Source organism: Sinocyclocheilus grahami, unplaced genomic scaffold (genome assembly GCF_001515645.1).
Source record: "Sinocyclocheilus grahami isolate Dianchi unplaced genomic scaffold, SAMN03320097.WGS_v1.1 scaffold62.1, whole genome shotgun sequence".
NCBI lineage: Eukaryota > Metazoa > Chordata > Actinopteri > Cypriniformes > Cyprinidae > Sinocyclocheilus > Sinocyclocheilus grahami.
The window spans coordinates 920,994-946,922 of NW_015505241.1; the positions used below are offsets into that span (position 1 = coordinate 920,994).

At 35.3% G+C, this 25,929-nt stretch overlaps 1 protein-coding gene across 1 annotated transcript; it reads right to left on the minus strand.

Moving 5' to 3' along the window:
* Positions 1 to 10,618: 10,618 nt before the first annotated feature.
* On the minus strand, positions 10,619 to 24,417 carry LOC107584750 (alpha-parvin-like). Its single transcript, XM_016271469.1, has 13 exons — positions 24,128 to 24,417; positions 19,263 to 19,352; positions 19,096 to 19,166; positions 18,055 to 18,157; positions 17,829 to 17,969; positions 16,622 to 16,737; positions 16,199 to 16,257; positions 13,918 to 13,937; positions 13,413 to 13,474; positions 13,254 to 13,322; positions 13,067 to 13,168; positions 12,226 to 12,298; positions 10,619 to 10,755 (listed from the first exon to the last, which is right to left on the minus strand). The coding sequence occupies exons 1-13, from the start codon at positions 24,261 to 24,263 to the stop codon at positions 10,679 to 10,681; spliced, it is 1,119 nt and encodes a 372-aa protein (XP_016126955.1). The 5' UTR covers positions 24,264 to 24,417; the 3' UTR covers positions 10,619 to 10,678.
* Positions 24,418 to 25,929: the final 1,512 nt, after the last annotated feature.

The following is a 25,929-nucleotide window of genomic DNA, read 5'->3' on the forward strand; positions in this document are numbered from 1 at the left end:
GGTAATGACTTTGAAATTAAGCACTTTCAATTAAATGAAAACACAGCAGCAACTTAAAGAAGATGCCAGCGTGGAAAATTCGTTTGAAACTGCGTCCAGCTGGGAACGAATTGCACGCTACATTAAAATGCGTTTTGATAACATGTCTGCGTGGACAAAAGAGCTTCAGTATTACGCTGGACGCATTCCATTTGTGGTTCAAATTTGAGATTGAATACTGTATATATGGAGTCGCCACCTTGTGGTCAGTGCTGGGGCCTCACAGGTCACACTGTAGGCCCTACTCAAAAACATTTTTTTAAAGCATGCATTTTAACACTATTTTGTAGAATAATAAACTAAGAAATAAAAAGGCAGAAGAAGCGAAAGTATTCGAAATCACTGGGGGAATGTGTTTGGCACTGGTCAACACATAAAATAATTAATCAGAGGGACAGGAAGCTCTGTGCGCATGCCGTTATTTTAAACAAAGAATTCATTACTGAGAAATGTTGATTAAATGCCTGATATTGTTGATGTTGCTTTTCATCGGATTCCTCTGTTGAACGCCAGAGTAATAATTGACATGCGAAATTGCTGTGGAAATAATGTTATCAAAATTTAATTAAAATCATTTTGATGACAGACAAAAGAAGCAAATATCTTGATGCCTGACAGCTTATTTAAATATTGCGGTATGGGAATTCAGTGTTACAAGGAATAATAGAACCTATTCATAAACAAATAGTCACTTTAAAAGAAACCAGATTTTTATATTTACTGAAGTAAATATGAGCAAGTCGACCTCAAGATGTTAATTTGCTCTGAAACAGGGATTCCCTAACTTTTGTTGTCTATCGCCCTAAACCAACCCTACACCTAAACCTAATCCTCACAGGAAATTTTCTGCAATTTTAGATTCTTACTGTACAAACTGTATTTTCTATCCTCTTACCCTAAACCTACCGCTCACACAAAACAACAGACATTTTTAGATTTTCAAAAAATTTCATTCTGTATGATTTATAAGCTTGTTTCCTCATGGGGACCATAACAATGCCCCCACAAGATCAAAATGTACTGATATTACTATCCCTGTAACATAGGGAATACCAGGTACACACACACACACACACACACACACATTAATATATGCAAGTTTTTATAATGTCAGTTAATGACATGCAATTTAAAAAAATTACATTTAAAATTATTCATTTACAATTGAAATAAATATATTTGAATATACTGAAACACTGTAATATATCTTTTTAGAACGTGTAGTATTTTGATTTAGTTTTTATTTTAAAATTATTTCTTTAATTTTAAATTTCTCATGATTTATTAATTATTGGCTTTTCATTAACTCTGGTAACAAAAGTAGTAAACATCTTGACACCTGACAGCTTATTTAAATTTTAGGGCATGGGAGTTTAGTGTTACATAGAATGATATAACCTATTCATAAACAAATAATCACTCTAAAAGAAACCAGAATTTTTAATTTTCTAAACTAAATGTGAGCAAGACGTCCTCAATATTGTGCACTAACTCTGAAACAGGGACTCCATAATTTTTTTGTTAGATGAATTCATGAGAATGTTTTGTGTTCCGCAGAAGAAAGAATCATATGGGTTTGGAACAACATAAAGGTGAGTAAACGATTGAATTATAATTTTTAGACAAACTATAACTTTAAAGTTAAGGGGTTTGTTCATAGCAAGCATATTAACAAAGATACTTTTTAGTTAATTAGACATAAGGCAAAATGAAAACAATTCAGTTGCAGGGGCTTAAACGGACATTAACAAACACGTGAAACAAGCTGTAGCTCCTTTGCTTGATTGAGCGTCTTTTCCATGTCCATTATCGGCAGTGTAATCTGATGTGGGCAGATAAAGCCCCAAAGGCCTCGTTTGTGTGTATGTGCGCACTTTGAAGACTGGAGTGTTTCAGCCTAGAGGTGGGGCTAGAGGTGGAGCAAGGTGGCATGGCTCTGGTTTAGTTTACTTCGCTGTTGCCCTGTGACCTCACGTAATCAGGGGCCCCAGCGAGGCCAGGTGCAGAGCAGACCCGGCCACAGAGCTCTACCCTGCCTATTCAGAGCCTCTCTATACCAAGAGATAAGGGCCGCGTCAGCCAGAACCATTCACTGATAACAACACAGAGCTTCATTTCAATCAAAGCATGGAGCGACGGGGGGAAAGAGGTCCTGGTTAAATCAAAGCCACCACATAGGGCCTTTTCATCAGATTTTGCTATGTGCCTTTAATGGTAATGACTTTGAAATTAAGCACTTTCAATTAAATGAAAACACAGCAGCAACTTAAAGAAGATGCCAGCGTGGAAAATTCGTTTGAAACTGCGTCCAGCTGGGAACGAATTGCACGCTACATTAAAATGCGTTTTGATAACATGTCTGCGTGGACAAAAGAGCTTCAGTATTACGCTGGACGCATTCCATTTGTGGTTCAAATTTGAGATTGAATACTGTATATATGGAGTCGCCACCTTGTGGTCAGTGCTGGGGCCTCACAGGTCACACTGTAGGCCCTACTCAAAAACATTTTTTTAAAGCATGCATTTTAACACTATTTTGTAGAATAATAAACTAAGAAATAAAAAGGCAGAAGAAGCGAAAGTATTCGAAATCACTGGGGGAATGTGTTTGGCACTGGTCAACACATAAAATAATTAATCAGAGGGACAGGAAGCTCTGTGCGCATGCCGTTATTTTAAACAAAGAATTCATTACTGAGAAATGTTGATTAAATGCCTGATATTGTTGATGTTGCTTTTCATCGGATTCCTCTGTTGAACGCCAGAGTAATAATTGACATGCAAAATTGCTGTGGAAATAATGTTATCAAAATTTAATTAAAATCATTTTGATGACAAACAAAAGAAGCAAATATCTTGATGCCTGACAGCTTATTTAAATATTGCGGTATGGGAATTCAGTGTTACAAGGAATAATAGAACCTATTCATAAACAAATAGTCACTTTAAAAGAAACCAGATTTTTATATTTACTGAAGTAAATATGAGCAAGTCGACCTCAAGATGTTAATTTGCTCTGAAACAGGGATTCCCTAACTTTTGTTGTCTATCGCCCTAAACCAACCCTACACCTAAACCTAACCCTCACAGGAAACTTTCTGCAATTTTAGATTCTTACTGTACAAACTGTATTTTCTATCCTCTTACCCTAAACCTACCGCTCACACAAAACAACAGACATTTTTAGATTTTCAAAAAATTTCATTCTGTATGATTTATAAGCTTGTTTCCTCATGGGGACCATAACAATGCCCCCACAAGATCAAAATGTACTGATATTACTATCCCTGTAACATAGGGAATACCAGGTACACACACACACACACACACACACACATTAATATATGCAAGTTTTTATAATGTCAGTTAATGACATGCAATTTAAAAAAATTACATTTAAAATTATTCATTTACAATTGAAATAAATATATTTGAATATACTGAAACAGGACCATAACAATGCCCCCACAAGATCAAAATGTACTGATATTACTATCCCTGTAACATAGGGAATACCAGGTACACACACACACACACACACACACACACACACACACACACATTAATGTGTGCAAGTTTTTATAATGTCAGTTAATGACATGCAATTTAAAAAAATTACATTTAAAATTATTCATTTACAATTGAAATAAATATATTTGAATATACTGAAACACTGTAATATATCTTTTTAGAACGTGTAGTATTTTGATTTAGTTTTTATTTTAAAATTATTTCTTTAATTTTAAATTTCTCATGATTTATTAATTATTGGCTTTTCATTAACTCTGGTAACAAAAGTAGTAAACATCTTGACACCTGACAGCTTATTTAAATTTTAGGGCATGGGAGTTTAGTGTTACATAGAATGATATAACCTATTCATAAACAAATAATCACTCTAAAAGAAACCAGAATTTTTAATTTTCTAAACTAAATGTGAGCAAGACGTCCTCAATATTGTGCACTAACTCTGAAACAGGGACTCCATAATTTTTTTGTTAGATGAATTCCTGTGGCCTAAAATATTTAAGTGAAGTACCTGAGATGGCTGAGATTTGAAATTAATATTTCAATAACAAAACATTTTTACACACACACACATTCGTGGTTTTCTAATGTCAGTCATTTAAAAAGCTTTTTTTTATATATATACAGTATATTCTATTATAATATAAAACTTGTTTCTTTTGGAGTGATTATTTTGTTTGTCATCAAAATTATTTTAATTAATTTTGATAACATTATTTCCACAGCAATTTTGCATGTCAATTATTACTCTTGCGTTCAACAGAGGAATCCGATGAAAAGCAACATCAACAATATCAGGCATTTAATCAACATTTGAATTCTTTGCTTGAAGTAACGGCATGTTTACACAGCTTCCTGTCCCTCTGATTAATTACTTTATTTGTTGACCAGTGGTAAACAAATTCCCCCAGTGATTTCACATACTTTCATTCCTTCTGCCCTTTTATGTTTATTATTCTCTAAAATAGTGAATTACTTTCTTTTTATTTTAAAATAATTCATTTTAATTTAGCATTTTTAGAATTGATTAATTATTAGCTTTTCATAAACTCGTTAACCCAGTTTTGGGGAAAAAAAACGTCTTAAAGGAACGCGCCACTACTTTTGAAAATAGGCTCATTTTCCAACTCCCCTAGAGTTAAACAGTTGAGTTTTACCGTTTTCGAATCCATTCAGCCGATCTCTGGGTCTGGCGGGAGCACTTTTAGCTGTAGCTTAGCATAGATCATTGAATCTGATTAGACCGTTAGCATCTCGCTCAAAAATGACCAAAGAGTTTCGATATTTTTCGTATTTAAAACTTGACTCTTCTGTAGTTACATCGTGTACTAAGATTGACTGAAAATGAAAAGTTGCGATTTTCTAGGCCGATATGGCTAGGAACTATCATTCCGGCGTAATAATCAAGGAACTTTGCTGCCGTACCATGGGTGCAGCAGGCGCAATGATATTACGCAGTGCCTGAAAATAGTCCCCAGCTAGGTGATAAGAAAAATATCGAAACTGTTTGGTCATTTTTGAGCAGTATGCTAACGGTCTAATCAGATTCAATGATCTATGCTAAGCTGCAGCTAAAAGTGCTACCGCCAGACCGGAGATCGGCTGAATGGATTCGAAAACGGTAAAACTCAACTGTTTAACTCTAGGGGAGTTGGAAAATGAGCCTATTTTCAAAAATAGTGCCGTGTTCCTTTAACGTCACCTTACATAAATTTTACGGTATGGGAAAGTATTGTTGTATCTATTCGCAAGCAACCCCTCTAGAGCTTTACATTTTCGAACGTAAATGTGGGCAGTCCTCATGCAAAACTCGCCGCCACAATATTCGGATGTTCTGGATGGTTGTGGTGATTATGTTTGTTTTCTTGATATTAGGTATTTTTATAATATTTTTGTGAGAGATATTGTTCATTCTTTTTCTTTTTTTGCAGTCAGGTATTTTTATATATATGTTTAGGTTTAGTATTTGTAGTTAATTGTTGTTTTCACTTTTATTTTTTATGTTTATTGCCATTACGTGAGGTAATTTCTTGATTGCCCTTGAATGTTTTTTTTTTTTGTCATGTGGGTGATCATGTGATTTAGGTTTGTGCTTTAAGGGCTAAACTATGGATGTGTTCATTGTCTGTTGGAGAGTTTGTAGGCTCGAAACGTCACCTGTGGTGAGAACAAAGTGACTTACAATTGTTGGAATACATCAAGTGATTCATCTTAAAGAGGCAAATAGACACAGGAAGTGCTCATAATACCAAGTTTCAAGCATTAAAAGCATTGTTTCTCCAGTACATCATGCCTACAGACCTTCTTCAGACAAAGGTCTTGTTATAGGCTACCTTTACATCATGATTTTAGCATAGCTGAATGCTGTATTAACCAATCAGCATGCATTTCATTAAAACAAGGTTTAAACACACTAGCCCATTGCAATTACTGTCCTAACAACACAAGCCCCTTGCTAACATAATTTAACATGAAAAGCTTCAAAAGCACTCTCTGGTGGGAATAAATGCCAGAGGCCTTCTAATAATCCTCTAAAGACACTGCTTAGATGCTGGAATCAATTACTCATAATGACCAGGATCTTTAGTACAAATCAATAGAAGCTCAGATCAGATGCTTGGCCAGTGAGAGTCAAGCATTTAGCAGCTATTTCAGTGGCTCCTCGCCTCACCCTTTTGTGTTTGTGAGTAAACAGCGGTTCTGGCTCGGTGAAGCTGAAACGAGCTTGTGGTCTTGTTTGATATTATGAAGGGAGGGATCAGAAGGAAACTCAGGGGAAGGTAATTGCAGCGGGCCGCTAATGGTGGGGACACCACTATTCAGGACACCTTCGCGCAGGACGCTCGATTGCACAGGTGTTCTTCTCTGTTATTTCTGCTCTCAAAGGCGCTTCTCTGATGAAGACACACTCGCCACTTAATCCCCTACCTCTAGTGATAATGGGGCGGCAGAAAATGCGTCAGAACAAAGGTTTATCGAAAGGCAATTGTTGCAGACTCTCCTAAACACATGCTTCGTATTTAACACCGGCACTTAACACCAGCCAAAGTATATGATAGGAGTACATTATTTTTCAAAACACTTCATATGCCGGACAGACTGCAATGCGGGTCTGCAATTTAGAAGCTTCAAGGGAGGGAAAAAAAAAGACTAAGAGACAGGCAACCTACAATTTTTTAGGACTGCTCCAATACTTCTGTGCTTCTCAGTATGAGATTTTCAGTGGAATTACTAAAGAAAACAGCTTTCTACACTGGACTACACTGTTCCTTTTTGTGTCACAAAAAGTAGTAAGTTTAAACAACTACCAACTCTTAAAGTAAATTTAGTTTTGGCAAAATAGTTACTAATATAGATTTAGTGCATGTTCAAATTCGCTGTGCTGATCAACAGAAAGCTGCTGGGCTTGAAAATGACTACTGAGTGAGACAGGATTTACATAAGCTACAGTGGTTCCCAACCCTGGTCCTGGAGGCACCCCAACACTGCACATTTTGCATGTCTCCTTAATCAAACACACCTGATTCAGGTCATCAGCTCATTAGTAGATGAGAAATCCAAGACCTGAAATTGGTGTGTCTGAGAAAGGAGACATGCAAAATGTGCAGTTTTGGGGTGCCTCCTGGACCAGTGTTGGGAACCACTGAGCTACAGTATTGAGAACGGACCTTTTTTCCTGCAAGATTTCTCAGAAATATTGCTATAGAAATATTGTGACCTTTAGACTGAATGTTTATAGTTGAATATTCACCAAAACCTTGAAATGAGTGAAATGTGTCTAAATAAACAGAATAAGCTTCAAACATGCATTTATGAAACATGAGCAAATTCAGCTAAATGAATTTGTGTAACCCCTAAAACCATTCTTGCATAATCATATAATTCCGTTTGATATGTAGGAATGTATTGATGAAGATGAGCTTGTGATTTATGAACGAGGCCCAATGCCACAATCACCTTGTCAGGTGACCGCCATGCGTTCACGGATTTCATCAAAATTTGTGTTCCGAAGATGAACAAAGTTCTTACAGGTTTGGAACGACAAGAGGGTGAGTAATTAATGACAGAATTTTCATTTTTTTGGGTGAACTAACCCTTTAAGCTAACAAATGTATATATGATTTATTTATTTTTTTCGCCAATTACAGCCAAAAACTACTTTTTTAACTCCTCCTTGGCCATCTGTCAGATCTTCACCAAACTTTGCACACGTCAGCTCGAGACCAGGCTGGTAAATTTAATTAATTTTAGAATCAAAAGATTTTTGATCTATTATACACACAGCCAAATCTGTGATATTTACAGGGCAAACAATAAATTATAAACTGCTATTTCAAGTGAAACATGAAGGCTTTAATACCAATCAACCACATGGCCAATTGGTGCTTGAACCCTGATGATCCCAATTGTGGCTATATTTATAACTTATATGTTTATTATATACAACTTTTAGAAATGGTTTTATGAAGCAACACCATATGCAGAACATGATTACAAACACCATAAGCGGTAATTGACAATCACCTGAAAAGTTGTTTGCTTTGTGTGAGTGTGATATTCCTCTTCTTGGGATGGTTTTCATTTATGGTACACAGGAAATAGTGGTGATTTCACAAGGAGTTCATTTTCTAATCATGCTGGCCCAACCCGCTACAGTGAAAAAACTATTTCAGCGACCTTCAACTTAAAAGATTTAAGAAAATCTATTTTAATTGAATGTACATGTTACTTCTTAATACAGAAACCATCTTCTGCATCGATAGGCTTTAAAGGGTTAGTTCACCCAAAAGTGAAAATTAGCCAACAAATTACTCACCCTCAAGTCATCCTAGGTGTATATGACTTTCTTCTTTCAGACGAATCCAGAGTTATATTAAAAATTGTCTTTGATCTTTCAAGCTGTTTAATGCCACTCAGCGGGTGTTGCATGCATCAGTCCAAAAGAAGTTAAATAAAAAACGCCCATCCATAAAAAAAAGTGTCTCACACGGCTCAAGGGGGGTGAACAAAGGCCTTCTGAAAAATATCCATATTCAAAACGTAACAATCACTTTAATGTAGCTTGCGCCAACAGTCCAGGCGGATGACGTTTGGAGGTCGGCTTTGCGCATGCGCCGCTTAAAAGTGACGCACTCAGAAACGCAGGGGAGAGATCAAAACAAAACACCGGTCACTTAATAGAAGTACAAAACGAGGATTTGTAAAGAAGACTGTCTGAGGATTTCGATATAAGCCAAGAGGAGACTTTCCTTTGCTAAAGTAAGGAAACTTTGCTTCCTTTGCTCCTGTTAACAAACGTTGGTTTTCACGAGACTCACCAGCGCATGCGCAGCACTTAACTCATACATCATCTGCCTGGAGCTGCTTCCGTGTACAACTGTTGGCGCAAGCTACATTAAAGTGATTATTACATTTTGAATAGGGATATTTTTCTTACAAAACGCATCGATTCGCTACAGAAGGCCTTTGTTCACCCCCCAGAGCCATGTAAGGATCTTTTTTTTAATGGATGGGTGCTTTTTATTTCACTTCTTTTGGACTGATGCATGCAACACCCACTGAGTGCCATGAAACAGCTTGAAAGATCAAAGACAATTTTTTATTTAACTCGTCTGAAAGAAGAATGTCATATACACCTAGGATGACTTGAGGGTGAGTAATTTGTGGGCTAATTTAAATTTTTGGGTGAACTAACCATTTAATTCTCCAATAGCCTGATTGCTGTCAATCCATTTTAAGAATGATAGAACAGCATTACATTTTTTATTAGATGAACATTTCTACTATCATCAAAATATATAAATGTATGCATTTGGTAGACGAATACAAAGAATCCAAGTGACTTACATCGCATTTGGGCAGATAATTTATCAGTTCATGCATTCCCTGTGACTCAAACCCATGAGCTTAGCATTGCTAGTCCATTGATAAAGCTGTTCTAAGACAGAGTGAACACCATTGTAGCAAAAATAGCAACGAGTGAATAAAGCGATTTGGATGTAAATCGTACATGAACACTCATATCACAATACATTGATATTACAATATATTCCATATATTTGTATATTTTCCATAACCATATTCATCATAAAATAATAATATTTTTTTATCATCTTGCGGAATTAATAAATATACATACTCAATTTCAAACATGAAAGACATATCATATACATACCACATACCAAAAAATAAAACATATACATATATATATATATATATATATATATATATATATATATATATATATATATATATATACAGCGGGTAAAATAAGTATTGAACACGTCACCATTTTTTCAGTAAGCATATTTCTAAAGGTGCTGTTGACTTGAAATTTTCACCAGATGTCGGTAACAATCCAAGCAATCCATACATACAAATAAAACAAAACAAATAAGTTAGAAACTTCTTTCAAAATAAAAAAAAACATATACAGCGGGTAAAATAAGTATTGAACACGTCACCATTTTTCTCAGTAAATATATTTCTAAAGGTGCTGTTGACATGAAATTTTCACCAGATGTCAGTAACAATCCAAGTAATCCATACATACAAAGAAAGCAAAACAAATAATTTCAGAAATTAAGTTATGTGTAATAAAATAGAATGACAAAGGGAAAAAGTATTGAACACATGAAGAAAGGGCGGTGCAAAAAGGCACGGAAAGTCAAGACACCAGCTGAAATCTATCAGCAATTAGAAAGCAATCTTGCCCCTAGTCAGTGGAAATGAATATTAGCTGGTTCAGTCCCAACACCTACAGTACCAGGATGATGAAGATGAAACAAGGGTGGACATTTCAGCAAGACAATGATCCCAAACACAGCCAAGGAAACTCTCAACGGGTTTCAGCGAAAGAAATTAAAGCTGCGAGAATGGCCCAGCCAATCACCTGACTTGAATCCAATAGAAAATAAGAACTAAAGATCAGAGTTCATAGAAGAGGCCCATTATTTACTGGGGAAAATGGTGACGTGTTCAATACTTATTTTACCCGCTGTATATATATACTGTATATTTATAGCAAGATAATACTGATAAGAATGTGATGTCTTTGTCTTGAGTTAAATTTTGTTTAATCAAAATATTTCTGTCTGGTAGAGCTTCTCTGTCACTCCACATTTCTGTATTTGGTGAAGAGGTTGTAGAGGACCCTCAGTGTGGACTTGAGGTCACAGTTGACAATGTCTGATGAGACACACAAAAGATATGATCATGATCATGTATGTAACGAGGTGACTGTTCTGACTGTTCATTTCAATATGAAACATGATCTTCCCTCTCTCAACATACCTGGCATCACAACTGCTTATGTCAAGTGCTGCTTCTAAAACACATTAACAACTAGATTTCCACTTTCTTTGAAGAAAAATGTGTTTTAGTATTCCAATAGTTGACATTAAATACTTTTAAAAAGTTGAAAGTGTCCTGCAGTGTGACAAGTTACACTTGATCTGGTCACACTTTAGTTTTGGGACCAATTCTCACTATTAACTAACTATTAACTATGACTTTGCCTCATTGAACTCCTAATTACTGCTTATTACTTAGTTAGTAAGGCAGTGGTTAAGTTTAGGTATGGGATAGGATTAAAGGATGTAAACTATGATCATGCAGAATAAGGCATTCATTAATATGTGCTTTATAAGTACTAATAAACAGTCAATATGTTACTAATATGCATGCTAATAAGCAACTAGTTAATAGTGAGAATTAGTCCTTAAAATAAATCGTTACCCTGAAACTGTTGTGCAACCAGTTTTTCTTTATTTTAGACACACTACACGGAATAGAAAATTTGACGAAAGAAAATTTCACACCGCAAGACCATTTAAAATAAACCAGGGAGAGCAAAAAGTTTGAAAATTGTGGTAACTAGTTTTCAAATATACACTTATACATCTATAGAATTATTAAAATAATATCTTTGTTGATTAAAAAAGTAAACTCTATGGCAGCACCACGTGTCAACATCTCATTCGCCAAGCCATTGCTAAGGTGTTCTGAGTGGTTGTTACTAAGGTATTCTAAAGGTGCAGTCACAATAGATATAATTAGGTCCTTTGTCTTATGTCAATACTGTAGTGATGTACGAAGGCCCAAGTAAAAAGTGACCACCCCCATATCAATATCATGTTCTACTCTCTAACCCTATTAAAATCCTTCACCCTGTAACGAGTAATAATAACGATGCTTGCCTTACAAAAAATTCATCACTAATAATTAACAACAAAAATGTTATGGTACCAGTGTATTTTGCATTAAACCTCATTTAGTGAGAACCGCCCATGAGGCTTATTCTCAGTTAGATCATGTGCACCAAATTAACCAGATGCTGTTTAAGCCTTACACAGAGAAACTCTGCTGCAACAAATGAAATGCAATTGTAAATGCAGCATGCATTCGGGACATTCGCCAAGCCTTTTGGGTAAAGCAACTACAGCACATTCACATTCATTTATGTTCAACAGCAACAGGACGGGAGGCAAAGAAGAGATCAATTACACTGATACACATGGCAACTCCTCTTAACTACTATAAACTACAGCAATCAGGCAACATGCCATGACTGGTCCTTCGAAATCAAGCACTGTGAAACCTACTACACAAAACACGAGCACACTTGATCTCCAGTCTTAGTAGAGCAAGAGAGTTTACCTTCTGGCCTGGGCTTTGGCTTCTCCATATTGCCATCTTGCATCAGCTCAAAGGAAAATGAAACATTGTGCACCTAATGCATACAATGCAGAACACTGATATGAGAAATTAACAACAATTTTAATACAAATAGTGGCGCTAAAATGTAATTTATATAATGTATAATATATCAGTCCATGAACCCCCTAGGAGGCTGTGAAGGTCCATGGACAGATAAATAAAACATAGGAGTTTCTTTACAAAATATTTACATTAACGATGTATTAAAGTAAGTATAAAATAAAAAAATATGCATATTACGGGTCTTACTGTGAATGATTAATCCACCTTAAAAACCTTTTCTGATTTCTGTCCTCCAAAAAGTCAATTTCACCAAAAGTTTCAGAAAGTTCCATTAAAGACATTGTAAAAGTAATCCATATGAATTGAGTCTTCGGGAGAGACATGATTGCTTTGTGTGATGAACAGATTACATTTAAACTATTATTCACATATAAACATCAGTGATCAATACACATACATAGAGAACATAAAATATGGAAAATTAAAGCGCAAATGTGCTTGAGATTGGTTTGTGCTTGAGGATGTCACGCAAGCAAATCTGACAAGTTTCAATAAAAATATCTTTCAAATTTGTGTTTGGAAGGTGAATGAAAGTCGTATGGGCTTGGAATGGCATGAGGGTGAATATGATGATAATTTTCATTTTTGGGTGAACTATATTCCAGCCTCACTTTTCACATCCAATTAATAATCGATGAATACAATTCTAGATATCATTTCCTGTGAAAGGTTATCATGTTTAAATTATTAACCACACTTTCACAATAATTTACAGTACCTTATGATCAAAATTTTCAGGGATGAGGAAGAAGTTATAGAGGGGCACAAAGTATCCTTCTAGGAGTCCCATCAGTAAGACCAGGTACACACCATCAGCAAACTACAGGAGATCACAAACACTGACATCTCAGTTTTTGGACATCTCTCACTATACTGATATTCAACTCGAGTCATGGTCATGTTACCTGAGTTTCCAGCTCTGACACCTCCAGGTTCAACTTGTTTAAGTGCTTGTTCACAAATGCAATAAGAGTCTGATAAAAAAGACCAAGAGATCAGAGTCAAAGAGTCAAAGCTCTCCATTTGTAAAACCTCTTCAGAAATAGAGTGAAATGTGCACTTGCCTTTTTCACCACATTCAGTTTATCTGGCGCATGGTCAAAAAGGGTATCAAAGGCATCTCGCTCTGTGAAATAAAACATGATTTCTTATATGCAAGGCAGCACTAGAGAAGGTATACCAAGTCCAATTTTATTTGTATCACTTTCACAACGCGTGTTAAGATGTACAGTGGCTGCAAAACAGATTTGAACACTAAAGCTAAAATTTGGACACTAAAATACAAAATTGTCCGAATTTTTTCCAATTTTGCTATTGTAAAATTGCTCATGCTAATATATAGATAGATAGATAGATAGATAGATAGATAGATAGATAGATAGATAGATAGATAGATAGATAGATAGATAGATAGATAGATAGATAGATAGATAGATAGATAGATAGATAGATAGATAGTTCTTTATGTATTGGCATTAGTGTATTGGCATTAGTGCAGATTAATTGTGAAAATGTTTTTCAGGCCACTGTAACTGAATTTAAGATGTGCAAATGATATATAACACATACCATATCTTCCAGACAATGCCCTATGGGGAAGGAAAAGAGCATTATTATTTCAATATCAATTTGGGAAACAAAAGAGATCAACAATCTATTTATGTCTGAATGAAAGGGTCTTACAAACAGTCTAAATGGCAAAATAATAACCAAATTCAGAGGGGCATATCAAGAGTGCCAGGATGAAAGGCAAACAAAAAGATTAGGGGGGCAGGGAATGCTCCGGTCCCAAGAGCGGGCCGATCAAACAGAACTGGGTTCCAGGATATTGGCCTAGTGGACGCCTGCCCAGCAGCGGCTTGTCTCCACACAGTCAATTCTGCCCCGGCAGAGGCATGTCTCAGCAGCTGCTGCTCGAGTCCACATCAGCAGCCAAGGAGCTGCTCTCTGCCTTATCTCCCAAGCTGATTTGAGCCCGCTGGACCGCTGTTAATCAGCAGCAGCAGTGGAGAGTTGGCAGAGCAAGAGCTCCGGTGCTCAACCTCTAGAACCACTGCAAAGCTGCTCAGAAGCAGGAGGATCCAGCTCACAACCGACACACACACACGCCCTGTACACCACAGCTCCATGACTGGCCTGTCACTGCATGTTCCAGCCACTGGATCCCTGGTTACTTCATACTTCAACACATAGACCAAACACACAGTATACTATAATATTAAACAATACGACATCTGCTTTATACTCCCGTACTCTATCAAGCTTATTGTTCCTAATCAGACATTTCCTTCAAAAGTGTTTTGCAAAAGGATTTAGCATTATAAATGCATTTATGGCATAGACTGACATTAGTGCATTCCCTTGTGAAAAAGAATGTTAACTTTAGCCAACTTTTAAAAAGAGGAAATAATATATTATTATTATTAAGGAAATAATATAGTTTAAAAGAATATACTTAGGTGCAATCTGAATGTAACGACAGTCAATTCTGCCCCGGCAGAGGCATGTCTCAGCAGCTGCTGCTCGAGTCCACATCAGCAGCCAAGGAGCTGCTCTCTGCCTTATCTCCCAAGCTGATTTGAGCCCGCTGGACCGCTGTTAATCAGCAGCAGCAGTGGAGAGTTGGCAGAGCAAGAGCTCCGGTGCTCAACCTCTAGAACCACTGCAAAGCTGCTCAGAAGCAGGAGGATCCAGCTCACAACCGACACACACACACGCCCTGTACACCACAGCTCCATGACTGGCCTGTCACTGCATGTTCCAGCCACTGGATCCCTGGTTACTTCATACTTCAACACATAGACCAAACACACAGTATACTATAATATTAAACAATACGACATCTGCTTTATACTGCCGTACTCTATCAAGCTTATTGTTCCTAATCAGACATTTCCTTCAAAAGTGTTTTGCAAAAGGAATTAGCATTATAAATGCATTTATGGCATAGACTGACATTAGTGCATTCCCTTGTGAAAAAGAATGTTAACTTTAGCCAACTTTTAAAAAGAGGAAATAATATATTATTATTATTAAGGAAATAATATAGTTTAAAAGAATATACTTAGGTGCAATCTGAATGTAACATTTTCGAAACACCTAATTGCATGTTATTTACATTTAAATGGCAATGTATTATGGTTTACATTTATATTAAATGCAATTAGTTGAACTTAGGAGGGTATTTAAAAATAAAGATATAATTAAACATTTGTAATGATATATTGAATTTATAATTTAGTACACATACTGTATATTACTATGTTAACTTTACATCTAATATCAAATAAGGCACTACAGCTCAAATTAATAATGATTTTACTAGTACTTTATATGTGCTTTAGTATGTTAATCAACACATCACAATAATTGTACTTCTTTCAAGTGCAACACAAGTTTTAAAATATAAATAATGATTTAAAATGAACTTTAAAGTAAAACATTTGATTTGACGTTATTACAAAGCGCACTTTTCAAAAGCACACTTATGGGTGTTATGAAACATAATCATGAAAGTGTGCACTCTTTAAGTAAATTTAAGTGACCTTTTCATTAATATCCTACTATCTGCAAATACATTTTTTTAAATATATACTTTTAAGGTTTGAAATATACTACAAGGGTTCTGCATCATGAACTAACAATGAAGAGCCTTTTTTTTTACAGAATTTATTAATCTTGGTTTATACAAATGTACTGTTTATTTATAATTTACATTGTTGGTCATTGTTAGTTCACAATAGTGCATCAACTAATGCTGTCTATTGTCTTAATGTATGCAATCATATTGTAAATGTTTATTCTTTTCTTTGCAATACTGTAATCAATAATAAACAAAAAAAAAACATACCCTATGTTGCCTGTAATTTCCTCCTGAATCTGCCGAGACTGAAGTATTCCCTCTCGTTTCTGTTGGGATAGAGAAACATTTTTCTATATAATGTGAAAATGGCAAGAAACAGTTTATGATCTTCTATAATGTTATGTTTATAATCTAATATCAGAAAATTTGCATGATAAAGTTTCTGCATTTGTTACTATTATACACAATCAAAATGATATCGGTGTAAATGTAAAATCGTTCTTATGTTAATTGCCACATTGAGACAAATTACATTAGAATGGATTTATGAGCATTTACACAGAAATTCATTCTGCTCAAGTTTCACAATTCAAGCACACTGTGACAAAACCATTGAATGAAGCAATATTGTAACTGAGAAGCATAAAGCAAATGAATAAGCTATAAATTATGAACAGAAAATAAGAGCACCTGAACCACTACAACTTGAATGGACACATGATCTGGCAGTCTGACAGGGGCCCGGAAATGCTGAGAAAGAGCCACCAGCAGGTGAAGAATTGCCACAATGTTCTTAGCATGAACAGCTGAGAAATACACAAAGGAATAAATAGCAGGAGCAAAAGCTGAAATGCCTTCTGAATGTATACAAATGTTACATATTCTGCATTCAGTCAAAAGAAAGGTCAGCAATAAAACATGCTAATGTTATTTCCATCAGTGATTTTCAACTGGTGGATTGCAACCCAGTTATTACTGGCAGCAAGGAAGAGTATTTATAAATGCAATTTATAACACAGACAAACAATATCAATAAAAAAAATAACTGCACGCTTAAGCCACATTCACAAGTGGATCCTGTTGTTAAAGGAATAGTTCACCCAAAAATGAAAATTTGCTGACAATTTTCTCACTCTCAGGCCATCCAAAATGTAGATGAGTTTGTTTCTTCATTTGAATAGACTTGGAGAAATGTTGCATTACATCACCTGCTCACCAGGTAGTGAATGGGTGCCGTCACTATGAGAATCCAAACAGCTGATAAAAACATCACAATAATCCACAAGTAATCCACACAATGGCTGCAATATAACAAAGAGTGAAAAATTTAAGGGGGTCTGAATACTTTCCATACCCACTGTATATGTTTAGAACTCTTTGGGACTGTTCTCACTTGTAAACAGCGCTTGATCTAAATTAAGACAAGACTACATTTTCACAGGAGAAAGCAATATTATAGAACAATGAGGTTTGAGGTTAAAAATGTCTTGATGGATTTATTACAAACATGCACCTTTTTGCTTCACAAGACTTTTGTGATGTTGTATTGGGATGTTTTTATCAGCTGTCAATGGAACCTATTCACTGCAGAAGATCCATTGTGAGCATGTGATTTAATGCTAAAGTTCTCCAAATCTGTTCTGAAGAAGACACAAACTCATCTACACCGGATGGCCTGAGGGTGAGTACATTTTCAGTACATTTTCATTTTTGGGTGAATTATTCCTTTAATGAAATTTCAAGCATTTTCTTTAGTATTAAAAAGATTAGCATTAGCATTAAAAATATATTTTTTTTTTAAATAACTGTTGCAAAAGGGAGAGATGGCTGGCAATGAACAGTAATACAGTTTTTAAAATATATAATGCGAATGAAAAACGAGGCCGAAGCTACATACAGTCAACATTCCATTTAATGTTCCTGGAGGAAACTTTGAGAGTGTCATTGATCTTTTCCAGAACCGTCTGCAGCTTCTGTTTCTGAGCGATCTCACACTGAGTCACCTCAGCCACATGCAGCTTCTCTCCCTCCAGGTTCTCTGGGAATACAAACACAATTTAAAATAGCCTACTGGGTCTTACTGGAACAACAATATAGGCTCTTTTCCCGAACAGATTCCTCACCAAAGAGTTTTTGAAGAACCTGCCCATCATAGAGGTCCTCAGCTAGGTCCTTAACAATGATTCTCTCTCCCACCAACACGTCATTGATCCAGTCAATGAGCACCTGTCATTAAAGACCAGAGAAGTGGTGATGCTTGGGTTCTTTGAAAAATTACTAATTGAAAATGCATGAACAAAACAATTGTACTGAAAAACCACACTTACGAATTACAAGTTAGCCATCATTGCTTCCTTTTGTTGTTTTCTTATTAGATAGTGAAATCTCAACATTCAAATATTGTTTCCTGTTATTCCAAGTATTATATACACTATATACAATTATAAATATACGTACTGCACTGGAAAAATGTTGGTCGAGGATTTATACTTTCACTTAGAAAGTGATAAGTAAATATTAATAACACAAATAAGTAAATATTATAATAAATTAAAACCGTTCTTATGAATATTCATAAGATGATATAACATATTATACGTTTTTTTTTATAATGCATTATGCATTCATTATAATGCCTCCTTATAATGTATTATAAATATGGGCTTCATAGAAAGTGTTTTTTTTACACTGTGTACTTTGAGTCACTTTTACATATATTTTATATTTTGGTAGACAGTGATCTTTTCAGTCAGTATTTTACGTTATACAGTGGTGTGAAAAAGTAAAACCATGTTAAAAACCACGTAGGTTTTTTCCCTTAATAAATGAAATCATCATTTAAAAACTGCATTTTGTATTTACTTGCATTATCTTTGTGTAATATTAAAATTAGTTTGATGATCTGAATCTTTTAAGTGTGACAAATATGCAAACAATTAAAAAAACAGGAAGGGGGCAAAAACTTTTTTCACACCACTGTATATTTAACCTTAGATCAGGATTTGAACGTGGGTCCCTTTGCATGATAGATGACAACAGTAACGCTAGACTAATACTTCAGAGTTGGAAGTTGAAGCTCTGAGTGAACCTCTTACCATAATACCAAAACTAGTGAAGAAGATCGAAGAAGGAGTTGTATTACAGTCGTGTTGGAGCTGATTTACCTTCAATAGCTCTTGGAGTTTGGGATCATTCCTTGAGTTGGGATCAACCATGGTACGGACTTCATTCTCATCTTTTGAGAGAGAAATGGGAAATACAGCAGCTTTTAGTATGACAGAGTCTTACTATCATCATATATCATCATGATCATCAGTTGAGTCATTTTTACCAAGCATGGTGTCTTCAGGGTCCAGCTCAAAGGGAGTAGGGCTAAGGGGCAGATTAATCGCATTCATTCCCTCCTCCTGGAGCTCAGACACTATAAAAAGAAGAAATGCATCACTATATCAGTACTACTCTTGTCTCTCTGCAGTTTGCCGCTGCGTTTCTGGGTAAACATACTGAAGAACCCGCACTTTATTTTTGACGTGCATGTGAGCGAGGTCGTGGACGCCTCTTTGTCTGTCATAGCTCAGACCTTCATGGACGCCTGCACAAAAACAGAGCACAAACTCAGTCGGGTAAGTGTTTGAGAATCAGCTATTAATGAACACCAGAAACTCATCATTTATCGGCTTGCTCTCTCTCTCTGTTGCCTGCAGGATTCTCCCAGCAACAAATTACTCTATGCAAAGGAGATCTCCACCTACAAAAGGATGGTAGACGAGTAAGTGCTCCAGTATTGCGCAGTCTCAGCCTCCAGCCGAACGCCCACAGATGGTTTACAGACTGTCTGATGCATGTTGTGCACAGAAATGCCGAGAACTTTCTCAGCATGATCTGATTGACTGGGTTTATGCAATATCTGGGAGTCAGAGCGACAGGTTTTTATCAGCCCTCTGGGAAACCAAGTTGTGTTTATGTTCCCAGGCGGATACATTGAGCAATTCTGAGGTAGAACTAGTCTGCTAAAGTTTAAAGGCATCAAATCTTTTAAAGTTATTCTTGATTATCTTTGTGTTTGAGACACTTTAGTAAGTAAATAAGTTATATTTAGATACACAACAGTATATTGTGCTGTTTTTTTGTTTTTTTTTAGATTTAAATGCAATTTAAGAGGCAGGTAGAGCCCTTCAGACTGATATGTAAAGCAACCAGCCCTGTTTAGAGTAGGTGTTTTTAGCTGCAGTTTGGATCAGACGTCTGTTGTGTTTCTCCACAGGTACTATAAAGGAATCCGGCAGATAGTGTCAGTCAGTGACCAGGAAATGAACACACATCTGGCTGAAGTGTCACGGGTGAGTGTGTGATGGGCTTTCTGTGAGTTTTAGGGAAAATGAACAGACTGGTGTTGATTTATGTTTGTTTTTCAGGAACACACAGATAAACTGAACACACAAGTGGCTCTTCATCAGCTCTACCGGTACGCCAGCAAATACTACGATGGGGTGAGTGCACACACACACACACACATGGGTAACTGACATGAAGAACTGACAGCAGTGACATATACAAGTATTTTGAACTTAAGCTTTACGTTGTTTTTTTGTGGGGGTTTTTTTGTATAATTAATATGCAAGTCGTTTTACATTAATTAAGAGACTATACAGGGGAAAAATTTATTTGTCACACAGCAGGACTATTTAAATAAACAGCTAAAAGATGATTGAAAATGGAGGGGGGGAAACATCAAATAGACAGACAGACAGACTATTAGATGGATGGATAGATAGATAGATAGATAGATAGATAGATAGATAGATAGATAGATAGATAGATAGATAGATAGATAGATAGATAGATAGATTGTGTAATGTCTTTTTAAGCTGTGCCTCTCATCGCTGAAGGTCAGTTATTCAGTATTGGCCTCAGTGGGGAGAGGGCTACTCAAAGTGTCTCATTTAATGCTATGCATTCATCCCTGAACACGTTCAGCTTAACAAAAGAACTACAACTCAGACCTTCAATCAATAAATTGTGCAAAATTCATCAAAATAGAGAATGTTCAGAAACCATTTTATCATTGTCAAAGGTGAAGAGTGTATTTTTATACTAAATATTTTATACAATTTATATAATTTTTTTTACTTTGTATTATTATTATTATTATTTTATATTATTAAAATATAAGCATTTTAAGTATTGCATAATGTACTATACAACTATAATGTACGTAAGTCATTTGCCGTTTTACAAATCCCATGTGAAAAAGAAAGACACTTTATCATAATTTTAAAAAGAGTACTTATAAAAAAAAATGTAAAAGAATATACTTAGGTGCAAACTCAATGTAATTTATTCAGAAAAGTAACTGTTATTTATCATTAAGTTAACATTTATATTAAATGCATTTAGCTCAACCTTAAAGTTGTTTTTTATAAGTACATCATCATTTTATAATCATTTTTATTGTCTTTACAAATATGGAGTGCTGCCAAATATACTAACACGCATTTATGGTAAACTAAAATATAGCCTACTTTACTGTAATTTCTATTCTATTGTATTTAAATATATTTCTGTCATGACAACTCTCAGAGAGTTTACCATGGTAATATACATAGCAATATTAATGTGTTTGGTACTGGCGGAATAGATCTGCTATGCTGCTGCTGCTGTGAGCATTTAAGAAATACTGCTGCCGCAAAAATATAACGTATATGAAATAACCCCATATAATCAGCTGTGCAATGCAATTAATGACGTGTTTATATCAAAGTGAGTTATCGGCCTGCTCCGTCTAGAGTTTCATGACAGAACTTTGTATTTGTAATTGCATATTTCTAATAATGAAATAATTTCGTATATTTACTTTAAACTGTATGTAATGTCAAATAACATCCTACATTAAATTACTTTATATGTGCTTTATGATGTTAGTCAACACAAAAATAAGTGTATCAAAATATCAAAATAAATGTACTTTTTTAAAGCATGACAAACGATTATTAAAACACAATGCTGCTTTAAAGTAAAACGGTTAATTTTACATTAAAAGTGATTACACACTTTTTTAAAAGTGTATGTATGCTAAGAAACATATGAAAATGTATTCTCTTTAAGTACACTCAAGTGACCTTTTATTCAATCAATATATTTTCTGCAAGTACTATCTTTAGAAATACATTTTTGAGATTTAAAGAACACTATAAATGCACATTCAATACAATTAAGTGCACTTCTTTTTCTCAAGGGATTGTTATTCACTTTATTGACATGAATATGCTGTCAGTGGGAAATGTGTCATTAGTTGGCAACTCTAGTTGCAACTCTCAAACCTGTTAACAGATTAGTGATAGTTAATACTTATAGATTAAGCCTCTAAATCTTGCTGTTCCATTGAATCTCTCATTTAATTGCCCCTGTCTGCCATCCTGTGAATCAGTACATGTACTCATGCAGGTGATCTTCTAAACACCCTCTCTGTCTCCATCTGCCCAGTGGCCCCATCAATACTGGCCAATCAGTAAAGCAATGCTGCAGCACATCTCTGTGAGAGGCAGTCCAGAAGAAGAATCGGTACAGATCCCTAGAGATATCGACATCCTGTTTTTAATCAACACTGAATCCTGCCGTAGCTGCTTCTAACATGCTTTAAATACGGTCAGTTGAGGGCAAGGGAAGCAACTTCCCGGCTTCTGAATAAACTTGCAGGTTTAGAACACATCCATGGCAGCTGATTTAGCTTGTAAATGAAGTTTTAACATTTTTCATTTCTCTTGGGGTGCCAGTTTGTACTTCCTGTTGTGGCATGAGGTTCTTTCTCTCTTCTTTTAGTCAGTGAATATCTAAACCCACAAATAAACACAGCAGCAAACTAAATATGTCTCTAGTCACATGGGACCAAAAAAAAACAAAGCCAAACAATTGCATCACTTCTACACTAGCCTATATGAGTGGCAAAGGATCAGCAGTGACATTCAGAATGAAGAATAAGACCGGATGTCACCTCACTCAGAAACTGATTTTTCTGAAAAATGAAATATGCAACGTAATACAATTCAAAACGTTATGTTTAGATTGCCATTTTTAAGTAAATAAATCAATTTGTTTGTTTGTTTGTTTGTTTACACAGGAAAAAATCTTAACCCTCATGTTGCATTCCGATTATGTTGACCCAGACAGGATATTATTTTTTCCGAAAATATTTGTTATTATATTGGACTAAAACTTATTGACTTTGCTTACACAGGGTATAACAGGTTCCCTTCACAAAAAAAAAAAAACAGGTTGTAAATGACTGATCAGACTGATCTGAGCTTTTGCACTTCAGTTTCTCAGTGCAAAAAAATAAAATTATATATATATATATTATTTATGTTTTTTGCACTGAGGAACTGAAGTGCTAATTGAAAGAAAACTAATTGACAAAAAGATTGAATCTAATTTGAGATTTACAAGCAAATTTAAAAAATTTAAATCAGGTAAAGGATTTTTAGCACAGTGCAGGGTTAAATCTTTAAATATTTGAATTTCATTACTGATAAAGACAAACTGAAAGCATTGAAATCTGAAATATCATTATATCCAAAAGAAATGATTCTGAATCAAGTTAAATGGTGATGTTATAACAAAATGATGAAACGTTTCTCACAGTATACATTTGGTAGAAAATAGAAAATATAGGAAATTAAATGTTCTTATCATTTACCCAACCTCTCACAATGAGTATTTGACAGCCACTTCTCTTCCTTATATGGTCACAGGAGAGACGTGCAGCCTTTTGTAAACACTCACATAGTTGAGTATACTGTATATCAACAACAGTGCAACTGTACTTACACTTTAAATTGTTATAAAACATACAAAAGAAAGAAATAATTTTTTTTCTGAGATTAAAAGCACTTTTCAAGATGTCATAGCATAACTTACAGTAATTACTATACAGTACGTCACATTTGTATTTTTCTGTAGCTACGTATTTAATAAAACTGCATTTCTGTATCACGCACTACACTGTAAAAATAAAATGAGACACAAATATACAGTACAAGTGTTCAGAACTATATGGTAGCCTAATCTGACAGATAGATGCCTAAACTTCAATGAGCTTAAAAGAGCAGAGAGATTTGTTTGACATGCATAGAATCAAATATACGATAGCCTAGTATCAGAGGGAGATCGGCTATCCATGGATTTAAGATGAATTCACACCTTCTTTTGCCTTTTTCCTTCTTGCTAAAGTTCCTCCAAGTTTTCCAAGAAAAGTCTCATCTTTTTTCCTGGAGGAAGGCAACTTCGGAGTGGGAGATTTTGGTGAGGACGGTGATTTCTGCGGTGAAGAAGCCATTTGATAAGCAACACAATAAATGTGCCTCTAATCTAGACGTGCAGAGCGAATAGCAGATTTAAAGTTGTGGAGACTTCTTGAATTCCACCAAACGGAAGTGGAATTCCAAACATTCGTGTAATGACTCTCTCTTGCTTCCCTTCTGCACGAGCGTTTCCCAGACTAGTCCCGCCCTGACTGACTGACTAACTGAATGCTACTTTCGCTTTATTGTCTTTTCTTATCAGAGTCTGTTTTTCTTTATAATCTCTTATCTCCATTATATGGCGTAATATACTGTAAAGGTTAAAGTCATAGCAGTTAGTTTTCTTTGATCACAAGCTCACAATATGAAATGGGAACATGGAGTAGATGTTGGACACTAAATTCTATAATTAAAAAAAAAAGTTGATTTATTAAGAGTTTATCAATACCGTTCTCTAATCAATAAAATGGCTTTAACTACAAGAACTGACATTGTTCTGCGGGAAATGACATCATTTTGGTGGGAAAACGTAAATATAAGCAGTGAATTCCATGCATTCCATGTGATGTGCGTGTTTTTAGTTGGTTTGTACCACTTTAAAGCACTCCATTCCGTTTGATACAATTGCAATAAATTAATACAACAATATTAACAGTTCAAAAGATTGAAAGATGAATTTCAAGTTGACAGCCGCATGTAAATTGTCAATTCTTCACTGAGCAATGGTAAGCCTACTTAATTTCCATTATAGTCATCCTGCTAATTCTCTCACGGAGTGTAAATAAAGTTATAATTAATAAAGTTAAAGCCTCACCAGATCATTTTTATAAATGTTATGTGTATATAGGCTACTTATAGATATTTTATGGATATTTTAAACTGTTTAATACGTTTTTCAACTAGACTTATTTTATTGTTTCTTTCTGTGACATTTGTCAACAGCAGGGCAAAACTAGCAATGACTCAAGTCTATGCATTGAAAAAAACAAGATACATGAAGAAGAAGAACATTAGTGACTATACAGGAACTATACATCTTAGGTTTTTCATTTAGGTTGACTTTATTTCTTTGACTTGATCACTACTATTGCAAATATTACTCTTCTATTTGAGTACCAGGGTAACCAAGACAGCAAGCTGAAATGAAACACTTCAAAAAAGAAAGAAAAATAAAATTCAGGACCTTCAGCAAGACGCAAAAGCTGTTTTCAGCAACTGTCCGTGGCCTGTGCTGCTTCCTCAAGACACCTAATAATTAATTTACACTGATTAACCTCCAGGCATGTTGTTTATTTATTTACCATCTTACTGGAGTGCTATACATGTTGCTGTTACTTTGTATTAGAGCATTTGTTTCTTTATAACCGTGGTTCTATAACACTTTAAAGGAAGCAATCATTACACTTTTACTCATCATTTAGCCATGACTTGCTACTTACGCCTCTAAAACTCATTTAGTACAATGAGAAGCTTGGCCTGACAAAGACCCCATTCAGTTCGTAAGCCTTTTCTCCTTCCCTCTGATACAATTATCTCCACAAAGCCATGTAAACAAGCAGCACAATGGACACAGCCTTGCCCTGGGCTGTCATTAGAGCAGATTTTCCATGCAGTCATGCTCTAAAATCTTATGCACGGTCCTTTTGGAGACTGGGAGGAGCCTGTGTATAACTGTTTCACTGCAAAACAAGACCACCGCTC